A 12,529-nucleotide genomic window follows, 5' to 3' on the forward strand; every position below is an offset into this window, starting at 1 on the left:
TTGTGGATGATAAATGGACTGAACTTGTAAATTGTTTTTGCAGTCATTTTGACCGCTCAGAAGCTCTTTATACATCTATTTGCACACATTTCTACACCAATCTAGCCAACCTTTGGTGGCGTTCCTTGCCCAGGGCCGTTTCGACATGTGACTGGAGGAAGCTGGAATCAAACCTACAACTTTCCAATCGCTAGATAAATATTCAACCACTGAGCCACAGTTGCTACGTGTGCTATACAAATTAACTCGACCGAAACCAGTGGTGTCAAACGGCGTTCCTCGAGGACCAAAGTCTTGCAACTTTTAGATGTGTCCCTTGTCCTACACACTTGAATTAAATGGCTAAACTGCCTCACTAGCATGCAGTCAAGCTCCACAGAGCTAATATTGGGGTCAGGTGTAATGAAGCAGAGAGACATCTAAAAGATGCAGGACACCGTGTCTTGAGGACTGGAGTTTGAGACCACTGCCTTAAACCTTTGGCTTCACGATGAGAGAAAAATATAATATTGAGTTATGATCGTTGAATATTGTGATGATTATGCAATTTTTTCCCTATCATATCATTGTCTTTACCACTCCCCTTGTGAATTATAGTTTTGGTGGCCATCAAACTGATATTGGAATAAGTGCTTTCACTACAATGTATTGTATTTAAAAGCCTATGTATCTTATCTCGTGAGCTGAACACTCTGTACATATCCAGCTAGTCATTTTCTGTGAATCTGAACTAAAAGTATTATCTGTGTTTTGTCTTTATTTTCTGCGTTTAGAACCTGCTGTCGGAGAAGGTTGAGCAGATGATGGAGTGGTCTTCTCGACGCTCAGTCATCCGCATGAACGGAGACAAGTTCCGCCGTTTCGTCAAGGCCCCGCCCAGGAACTACTCCGTTATCGTCATGTTCACCGCCCTGCAGCCTCAAAGGCAGTGTTCGGTCTGCAGGTACACTACCACCACAGTAACAACTGTCATATCCCCTACTAAACATTAAAAACTGCATTTTTCACGTTTCACACACACACACACGCGCACCCCCGCATCCCCACACACACGCCTGGCCTAGAAATATGCTGATGTTTGGCTCACCCCTGTCGCCCAGATTGTATATTCATAAAACTGCACACGCAATCGGAACGGCAAATGGTCTTATGTAATGATAACCTGTGGGTTACACTGACATTTTGATCAAAAATACTCCAGCTAGTCACACTGCCAGTGGGACATGAATAAATTTCACAAAATAAGACCATTGAGACAAAGTTACTCACTTACTTATTTACAGAGAGACTTAGAAACACTTGGAACCCCATCCTTAAATGTGCAATATTTAAAAGTATATAAGTTTTACATTTAGATTTTGCCACCTGCTTTCTAAACTATTATTCCTGTGTTATCAGTTAATTCACGTTGAGTCACAAGATAGAGACAACAATTCATTCACCCTCATTCCTTGGGTTTAGATAAGCCAGCTGATCTAAAATATGTCGAATATAAACCTTCCAGTCAACCCACTATTGTATATATATATAAAATATATATATAAAAAAAGACTACAACAGATTTGAACTGAAAGCCATGTTGCTCTTAATGCACCTTCATTTCAGCACAATGGACAGCACCTGGAGCTGCGACGGCTCTGGAGCTGTCCATTGTTCTGAAAGCAGCTTCAGGTCACCACTGCTGCTTTTTTTGGATCTCCATGTTTGCTGGCTATACAATTCCATAAAATATATGCTGAAATCCATCTTAATCACAGCATACAACAACATGACTAGAGTCTAATCAAAAAAAATCTCTGTCAACACATACATGCACAGTGTGTCTTTCTATCATCGTAGGGACTTTGCATTGACTTCCCTTCTTTTTTCATGTATTTCTGTAGCCTAACCCTTCCCTAAACCTAAACATTACCAGTTCATGCCTAAACCTAAACCTAACCTATGCTCAATTCACACCTTAAAGTCCTAAAACTAACTCATCATGCAAAAACAGCACCACATAGGAGTAGTCAGTTCTCACAGTGTGTTATTTATTGGAAAATTGTCTTTACTATGTAGCAGATACAAGGCCACACACACACACACAGTGTTGTATTTCCATCAAACTGACTTTATATTCACTTCCATTAATTTTAGTAACTCCATTTATGGCTAACCATTACCAGTCAAATCCTAACCTTATCTTAAACTTACTTCACATCCTCTAAACTTAAATAGTAGAGCACAGTAGAAGTGAAGAAAAGTGTGGATTGGGACAAGATGCTGACTTTCCACAAATGACCTCCCTTTGTTGGTGAAAATGGAGAACGTGGTCATTTATACGTTATACACACCCACAGCCCAGAGATTGTGTGTCTGCATTGGAGGAAAGCATTTCAAGCAAACATGGGAACAGCTATTAATGCTGGTCAGAATTTAACCTGTTAGCCAAACAGTGCTGACCTGCAAAGACTATCACATCATTTTAGGCGATTTTAAACACAAACATCTGAAAAATGTCTTACTAATACAAACAGGATTTTAATGCAGTTTTTTAATATAAATAACTATTAAGACTACGGCCTATTTGGTATTTTCCTGGGAAAAATAAGAGCATCTCCATATAGTCATGATGAAAACGTGATTTAAAAGTTAGCTGCAAACCTAAGTTCTCCTCCTGAAAACAATTTCTGATATTGCAGAGTTTGCATCTACACACAGGTATCATTTGCTAACCTTTTCATTTTCACACCTGACACTTAATGACAGTTTTAAAGTCCCTCCACTGGCTCCCTGTAGCTCAAAGAATAGACTTTAAAATACTGTTGTTAGTTTATAAATCACTGAACGGCTTAGCACCACAATACATTAAAGATATGCTTTTATTGTATCAACCTTCCAGACCTCTCAGGTCTTCTGGTTCTGGTTCTGCTCTGCATCCCCAGAACCAGAACCAAATGAGGAGAAGCAGCTTTCAGCATCTATGCACCACAAATTTGGAACAAACTTCCAGAAAACTGTAAAACAGCTGAAACACTGACTTCTTTTAAATCTCGACTAAAAACCCACCTGTTTAGGATTGTATTTGAAACTTAATCAATTACACATTTAATGATGGAACTTGACTTAATGTTGCGTTTTGATTGTTGATTCTATGTTGCGTTGTGTTTCTGTGTTTAATATGATGTAAAGCACTTTGAAATGCCTTGCTGCTGAAATGTGCCATACAAATAAAATTTGATTGATTGATTTTGATTGATTAGTAAAATGGAATATCTGTCTCACTTGGCAAACAGCTTTAAAAAGCCTTTAAATGCACATCTCGCTTTTGCCTGTGATCTTTGCAAATTGGGGCAGTAAAATGACTCAATAATTTGGCTCATAACATGTTGTTTTTCTAGTGATTCCACTTAATTGTTTGTCTACAAAGCTATCTGCGTTGTTCTCCTGCTTCATAAACTTAGTGCCCTTAACGCTGCAGTAGATAACGACGAGTGCTACGGTAGCTCACAGTGTAGAGCTCTACCACAAGGCTGTTGGTTAAGCACTGAAGTTGTCAGATCAAACAAACATGGAGCTGGAGTAGCCAATAGAGTTTGACTTTTAATGTGAACAAGTTGTTTAAAATTTAAAAGTAGGTCGACTGCTGGGGAAAACTCATAGCCGTTAGAAGAAATTCAGAAATGCTACTTAATTCTGTATTATACAGAAGATTCAGTTTTAATTATTGATTGAATGATTCCATCTTTTCCTCGTCACCAAAATTAGGGATGCACTGACATGAAAAGTTGGGCCGATATTAGATGTAAGTATCGCTGTTTTGGCGAAAAACCGATATTTACGAATATTTTAGATCAGTGTTTCTCAACCTTTTTTGGGCCAGCGCCCCCCTGGCCATTGTCCAGGTCCCTCACCGCCCCCCACCAAAGAAATTGTAGGCTACTTTGCCTGAATATTATTGTATTATTAATATTGCTGTCACTACTGTTGATGTTTTGATTTTTATGGTTGTTTCTGTATTTATCATCAAAAATAATTTCCCCGAGAACAAAAGAGCCATGTGAATAGAAATTACTTTTACAGGTGCCTACGAAAAATGCAATGAATGGGCATTCAACTTAAAATCGGTAAGCCTAACGGCAGCCAATCAGAGTGGAAAAAACATTCTTCTTCTGTGCCATTTTAGTTGTTAAATCTTTCACAAATTGACCAGATAAAAGATGTACAGCAATGCCAGTTTAAAGCTTAAACTATTTGCAAAAAGACTGTGCTCTGCAACATTAAAACATGGGTAGAACTGCAACTATATAATCATAACTCTTCTTTGTTTCTGTGAGTTTCTGGTGGTGCAGCTCTGTGCTGCCTTCAGGAGAATGGGACATCAGAGTATCGTTCATAAAAATTCACCCACACAGCATTTACTGTGCAAACCAGAGCTTTCATTGGAAAAACAAAAGTTCCAGATCATTTTAATGCCATACAAATATGAGACAGAAACATGGGTTATATCTTTATATAGACCTGACTATTGATTTATAGATTAATAGTTTTACTGGACAGAAATTACAAAGACTAAAACTGGTTCTTAGTCAAATCCTAATGAGTCAGATTGAAAGTATCATGGAGTCACTGAACAGCCTCATGATATTAACAGTCATGAAAAATAATATTGAAGAAATAAATATATCAAATCTAATTAAAGACATAAATAAGTGATAAGTCCCTTATTACTGTTATCGTCTGTAAAATATATTTCTTCTTAGTTCTAGCTGTGCACTTCAACAATATTATTTTACCTTTTATCTGAAAACAATAACTGTTTAGTCTTGCCATATAGTCCTCTGTGCTAATTATTACTCAAAAGGTCTTGCCATACCAGTTTATTCCTTTGTATTTACTTTAGTTTCTTAGTTTATTCTTGCATTTTGTTCTTCATTTGTTTCCATTTAGTTTTCTTTGATTAGTATTATCATCTCTTGGTTTATTGTTATGTCCTCTTTAGTTTCTTTTAAGTTTTATTTTATCGTTTGTATTGATGCTCACCACCAATAATCTTCACTCATCACGCCATTCACGTTCTGCGCCGCTTAGTCATCATGAGTTTCACCTAATTTGCCACTCATTGATTTTTCACTGTTCACGGATTCTCTCATCCTGAATCACATCTAGTTCGTTGCTTCGCTCTAGGTCCCGGTTCTCCTGTTTCAGAGTTTTTTGCATCGTTTCTTTCTTCTTCTTTTTTTTTTACCCCCTACGGTGCGGAGCGGTCGGGAAGCGTATTGATGGAAAAAAGCAGACTGACGTAAACCTTTTAAAACAACAGAAAAAATCCCGGTATTCTGATGGTTAAAATTCAAAATTGCTGTGGTGCTACTGTTTCACACCAGATCACTTTCAGCACCGATGTTGACTTTATAAAATGAACGCTCTCTGTGATATCACACATGGAGGGAGTTCTTTATTTAAATTGGCTCATTTTTCTGAGGGATACACAGTGAGGGTATCGTGATTTTAGTCATCACATGTTTATAGGAGCGATATGTTGTCCTTCCATGGAAGCGGGCAGCATCCAGACGGACAATAAAACACTTTTTAATTTAAATTGTTGCTTTGACATGATCACAGCACTGCCAAAAAATCCTAAATGTACAAAAATCTTCAATAAAACATAAAATATTTGAAAATCAGACATCAGACAAGTAAATCACAGCAAGGCCATCAGCCAGTGTAACGTTAAACTGATGCAGTGAAGCTACCAGTAGCAGGAGAAGCTAACAAACACTGAAGAGAATGAGAACAACCATCGATACAGTTGCAGCCAAGCATGTTTTAATGTTACACAATACCGTTTTAGCAAGTTGCTCAAAGCCTAAACTGGTATTGTTGTGCATATAAGGTGTAAAGTTTACCTTCGAGCAAGCGCCCCCCTTTTGTAAAAATATCTGCTGGCGTCCCCTGCCGCCCTCTGAACGGTACCGCCCCCGTTCAGGAATGCTAGTTCAGATATTATATACAATTTGGACTGATGGAAGATGTAATAAAAATAAAAAAATACAAATATTTTTAGCTTATTTAAAGCAATAAAATTTCAGATAGAAATAAACCCACACAAACAAACAGAGCAGATAAAACAGGAAGAGAAGTGTACTTGGAACACACAGAAAACAATTTGAATAGAACAAAAAGAAAATAGCCAAAAAGTCAGGGTCGAACACTGACCAGTCCCAGAGTAACCAAAGAATCAATGAGAAAGGAGGAAAATGGGATGTAGAAGTTAGTTTGCTACAGAAGACATTGGCTGAAGAGAAAAGGGTGCAACATTTTGTGAACTGATGAAAGCCGGTTTGTTGCTTCTTAAAGCAATGTTCCCAATATTTTTCTGTATTATTGATATAAAGATGTTATGAGGATTTTTAACTTTTGCTTTTTTGTTCTTAAAACACATCGCTGTTATTTTGAACATGACTGTACATATAGCCATACCCTAAAAGTAGGTCTTTCAAATGAAGACCTGTAAGTGTTTTGAAACAAGAAAATATTACTCTGCGATCCACCCTGCAGTAAAGCTCCTGCTTATTCGTCTATGAGAAATCCTCCTTTGCCGCTAAAGCTCAAACTCTGTTGTACTGTCATGATGTCTGGCTCAGGTTGAGTGAACATGACAAACACTGACGATTTCATCTCGGAGTCAGAAGCCATGATGCATGCTCGTGTTTTACTGTAATGTAAACTTGAGTAGCGGCATTTGACTATTTAGTGTAAGCCTTATATTTGACCACGTCGACGTCTCCAAGGAGACATTAAACCACTTTCTGAAATAAGCACCATCCTTGTCCATTTTGACCTGATTTCTCACTCCAATCAGCCAGTCTTTTGCCTCATCAGTCTCTTGATTATGTAAGGTATTCATCATGAATCATATGATTCATAAAATGCCAGCTCTTCTTTGATTCCAGAAAGGTATGACTGACTTGCATGTTGCTAAACGTTCTTGTTTCGCAATGCCTTCACAAATCCATTAAAAAATTTTAAGAATAACTATTTTTATAAGCAATTACTGTACTGCCAAAGCTGGCGTATCACATTTTTTTCTGAGTGTTTTCATTTTTATCTATTTATTTGTAAGCTTCTATGTGGTTCAAACCAGATTTTAACATACACAGCTGGGCACAGATATTCTAAGTTTATACTTCTTTCTGCACCTTTTCAGTCATGATTTCTTTTAGTTGCTACATGAACTATTCATATTTATTGAGTGAATGAAAGAAAAAATTAAATGAAATTTAATAATTGAATACATTGTATAGAAATCTTTTTTTCCACCACATTGAATGTTGTCAACAAATTAGTGTTTTGAAATCTTAATTTTTAATGGCAACTATAGAAACAAATATAAAACCGCATCTAAAAATAACTCCGTCAAGCAAATAACACATTTCTATTCTCACATAATTTGCCCATTACATTTAAATTGGCTGTTATGCTTGCATTTTGTGTCAGTTCGTCCCATGACTATGCATGAAAATTATAACCATTGTTAGTAGCTTGTCTTAAAGAGAGGAACTTCTTTGGTTTACAGTGCAGAAGTGTAGAAAATAACCCAAGCAAATCTTGTTGGTAAAAAATGAAGTGGCATTTTATTGATCACGGTTCAAGAACTTTTATTTTTGAGCACATATTTATGTCCTAACCACTCTGTGCTTGACATGAGTTGCATCTTGTCATTGAGTTGTCCACAACAGTTTCCGTTTAGACCGTCGTTCATCTTTGTAGACTCATTGAATTTTGCCTTAACCTTTCACACCTCAAGAAGTTTTTTTATATCGGATCCAACACATTCCTTTTGCGTACACACTCGTGTTGCTTTTTTCATACATAAAACATGAATGAAATATCGTTCAGGTGCTATTTAGTTTGCTGTATTTTCAATTCCTTTGACGTAGCTAAACATAAAAACGAATACTGCTGCAGTAAAAACTCATTAGCAATCTGAACGTTTCGTTTTATCCCATGTCCTGTCTCGGCATGTTCGGCATACCATATGGAGATGCTGACTGCCTGCGTGTGCCAGAGAAGTTTTGCTCAACAAAGTAGACATCCCATTGTACCCTATTAGCTTTGTTGACTTTGATATGGAAACTTGGATTCGTAAGAGTTTCAGTCATTTGGAGTGTGAGCGTGTGCGTGCCTGTTAGAATTTGTCACCTAGAGGTGGAACCTGGCACCAAGTGTTGCAAGTTTTTTTTCCTTTCCCACCATTGTAAGAGAAGCGCATGGTAGGTAACCCGAGCCACTGAGATGTTATATCTCAAAACACACCTGGCGATCCTAATGAAACCCTTGGTTGTCAAATGTTTGTCCTTAATAAAAGCTACTTTCAAGGGATTGAAACGCTTTAGCGTCATGAATCGAATTCTACATTAAAAGTAGAATTCGATGTTGAATTTGAGTAAAATGCTTGTAATATCAGCTCTCATCCCGCCAGCCTGAGTTCTGCCTGGATTTATTCAGACATTTTTATGATTGACACCTCAAAGCGTCTGCCCTACCATTAGCAGCAACTATAGCAATACAACATCACCACTCATGTTTCCTGATGGATGACTTCCCACTCAGTAAAACCTTCAGAGGAGATGACCATACTGAGGTGGTTTCAGCATTTAGAAAAGAAAGACGTTTCTGAGACAGAGTGGGACTATACTGCCGAAGATGCATAGTGTGTGCCTTGGTTCTGTTTTCTTTTTCTCTTTTAGTTTTTCATTTTCTGATTATGTTTGTGTGCTAATTTTGTTTAGCTGTAAACATGGCCGCCGATGATGATCTAAATGATCTGTTCTGCAGATCAGGGTGCAGGAAAGTAAGATGAAAACAGGTCCTGTGAAAACATTAAGAGAAAGAAGGGAAATTATTGAGCTGATTGTAAATGAAGTATAAGAAATACAGCACCTTCTTCTACCAACATTGAATAGTAATAGCTGCAAAGCAAGTTTCTATGCATGTCATGTTTAACAATTTACAATTTTGTAGGGGATCTGTTGTAGAAAACTGGCCACATTTAATCCATTATTCACAAAATGCCATATAACAGTAGCACCTACAAAATGAGCTTTTGAAAAACTAAGCCACTGTATAGGATCATAACTATTATGAAAAATTGCTTAAGTAGCTGTAATTGTCCTGTTTTTGTTTTATAGACAAGCGAATGAAGAATACCAGGTCCTGGCAAACTCCTGGCGTTATTCATCTGCATTTTCCAACAAGCTCTTCTTCACGGTTGTGGACTACGATGAAGGAGCCGACGTCTTCCAACAGGTAGACAGTTTGTGTCACAACCTTGAAGTCTTTCCATCCAAAAGACATTTCAACAGCACAAATATTCTTTTTATTTACTTTTAAACCAGTATATAGGCCTGTCGCGATAAACGATAAATCGATTAATCGTACGATGAATTAAAACTATCGACGTCATTTCAATTATCGGCATTATCGTCTCTTCCGGCCTTTTCCTCGTTCTGTTGATGACACCGAATAAAAAAAGGCTCAACTCCGGTGCTCTCCACTGACTCTTCCCTTCCTCATTTCCTTAGTGTAAAGCCCAGCGCACACGACACGATCTTAGAGCTGTCGGCCGATTGTCGGCCCATTTTTAAAACCTGAGAGACCACACATTAGCCGACAGAAATCCTAGGTATAACGGTTCGATCGGGTTCGTTCCTGCCATGTGGTGTCCAACAATGGGCACAAAATAATGGCTACAAGTTCAGTTAACTAATTTTAAAACCAGGCATTAATCAATGCTTTACTACAATCTACCTGCAATGCATGTAACTAGTGTCAGCGTAAAGTCCTGACTGAATGAAAATCATTATAACCTATTTACGTCACGTTAACAGCTGAAAAGTTACCGGGTTTATCAACTGCGGTAGCAATTTCGCTCCAACTCCTCCCCGTGTCATTTCTATATTCTTTGCATGTTGAATAAACATTAATGTTGTTTCCACATATCATCTCCAATGTCCGCTGGACTTCGGGTCGTTTTAGCTGTTTGGGATTCCCCGACGTAATTTCCCCTCAAAAAACATGGAGGAGAATCCGCGCTTTCTGATTGGCTACCTGTCACATTCAACAGGCTGCGTTAAAGCTGCCAGTCGGGGAAAAAACCCTGATTTGGATCGGAGCGGCAACGACGATCTACCGTAACACACCACACAATCTTAGAAAGACCAACGTTTTAAGATTGTTGTAAGGGGAAAAATAGGAGCAAAAAATCTGTAGTGTGAATTATTGCATCAGGTAGTCGATGTGCCCATTTTCTCTATTTAAATCTAATTATTACTGAAGGGCAACATAATATACAGACTTCATAATCTTTTGGTTGAATGCAGTATTTATTTCCACTTTGGCTTTATGTTGTTTAGTTTTTATCAAGTACATTTTTTGTTAATGGAGACTGAGAATCCATTTTGGTTTTGGTTGTTTTGTTTATTTTGTTTATCAGTTCCAGTGTTAAATATTCTTTTGAAAATAAAGTGTATCTATCTTTGGCAGGAAATCACATGCATTATTACGTCATTTCCATTAAATCAGTGTAAAAAGGTCTTCAGACAATATTATCGTTTATCGCAATAATTTTTTGAGACAATTAATCGCTCAGCAAAATTTGCTATCGTGACAGGCCTACCAGTATATATTTTTTTAGATCTTAAACTTTTCCTAAAGTTATATATATATATATCTGTTCATTTAGATTCAGAGAAATTTGGTGACATGTTTCTGTTTTTTTTGTTTTGTAGTTTCATTAGCTTTGAGCTCATGTGTTGTGATTACTTATGGATTATATTTCTGAAACGTATGATTTTGTTTTTTTGTCACCTAAGATGATTTTCTTTTACAAATTAATTATATTTTTACCCACTACATCTCAACACCAAGACCTTTCTGAGCCATAGTGGCACCTGACCACGAGTCGACATAGATGGCCTAAGATTTCTTCACTGGAAAGCTTTATTATCTGGATTGTCTGGGTAAATGGTGGACACGATGTTGACAGCTTTTTTCTTCTTCTGTCTTTGGCATAAACAAAATACTGATTAGCAAATCCCTTTTACAGCTGGCAGCAGCACATTAGCGTCATGAAACACCTGCAAAATGCTGGTGATGTAGAAGAGTGAGCATTTACAGCTTTGCTCTGACTGAGGAAATCATCACCAAGTCTGCTGTTCACATTTAGTTGTTTTTTTTTTCTTATAAGTTGAAGTTTATTTGTATTAATTTGTCAGAGCGTATTTGGGCTAATGATGGCCAGTGATGGCTTAAATGAAGAAGAGGCAAAACCAGAATATTTAAGAATGTAACGTTACACATAGTTTGGTGAAAAATCTTTCTTTGTCAAACCAATAAGTTGTTGAATGTGTTAACAAAACCAGATTACTATTTCAATCAATGTATACTGTGCCACCAATAATTACGTGGAAGCAGAGAGGTTGAGCAATACTTGTCTCTTCCATCATTTGCTTGGCAAACATAATGCATGACAGATTTATGTTTGACAAATTGATTCTCACAATCGGAGGCTTATTTCCTTTCTTTTTCAGTTGAACATGAACAGCGCTCCAACTTTCATGCATTTCCCTGCAAAGGGAAAACCTAAGAGGGCCGATACGTTTGACCTCCAAAGGATCGGCTTCGCCTCAGAGCAGCTGGCCAAGTGGATTGCCGATCGCACAGACGTTCAGGTACAGCCTGATAAACTACCGATGCAGACGAATGCACATTTGCAAGACACCCAGATTTAATTTTTGTTTTTAATTGTGGCACATTTACAATTTCTCCATCAGCTGCAGTTTTAAAGTGCAGTTACATCAATACTATGAGATTTTTTTTTTAAGATCTCCCATTGCCTTGGTGTCTTGAGGGTCAAAGAACTGCAGGCAATCTTTTTTTTTTTTGTTATGGTTCACCTTCAGCCTCAAATTCAAGCCCAAATGTAAATACAAAATACAACTTCAGTTGAAAATCTCTGTGTTGCTTTAAAAAAATAAGCGTTTTATTTAACTCTACACATACATGTTATCCACCTCAGTCTGATGGTTTATATTCAGAATGGAAGGGTTTAGGCATCTTTATTTTCATATTAAATATAATTGAATAAATTAACATAATCATGAATAAAATTATAATCTGTTTAGGAAACTTTGCTTTGTCATAAATATAGGTGGGAGAATTTAATAAGATGTGCAAAAGCATCAAAAAAAGATTATGTGCAAGCTTTCGTCCAAAGATTTTACTGATTAACTTCTATTTATAATCCTGCCATTTAAGTACAAAATTTTGAATAACCTAACTGCTTCTTCATGTGATGTATTTATGTAAAGTTATTGCATAAGTTAGGAAGAGTAAAAGTTAATTTTCCTCTTCTTTTCTAGCATAAGATATTTAATTGTTTTGTTAACTCGGTTCTCTCTTTTTATGATTATAGAATAAATTATGTCTCCCTCAGAAAGATTAATGTCCAAAATGGTCATTAAGACCTTGTTTTTCTTTTCTTTTT

General features: G+C 37.0%; 1 protein-coding gene across 1 annotated transcript in view; it reads left to right on the forward strand.

The window, feature by feature from the left end:
* tusc3 (tumor suppressor candidate 3) overlaps window positions 1-12,529 on the forward strand; it is a 66,173-nt gene that overhangs the window by 25,314 nt on the left and 28,330 nt on the right. Inside the window, exons 2-4 of the mRNA XM_032562195.1 lie at window positions 774-943; window positions 9,174-9,291; window positions 11,574-11,714. Of these exons, the coding sequence (XP_032418086.1) occupies window positions 774-943; window positions 9,174-9,291; window positions 11,574-11,714 (429 nt within the window). The remainder of the gene's footprint in view (window positions 1-773; window positions 944-9,173; window positions 9,292-11,573; window positions 11,715-12,529) is intronic.

The sequence above is a fragment of the Xiphophorus hellerii genome, chromosome 5 (assembly GCF_003331165.1).
Source record: "Xiphophorus hellerii strain 12219 chromosome 5, Xiphophorus_hellerii-4.1, whole genome shotgun sequence".
Lineage (NCBI taxonomy): Eukaryota > Metazoa > Chordata > Actinopteri > Cyprinodontiformes > Poeciliidae > Xiphophorus > Xiphophorus hellerii.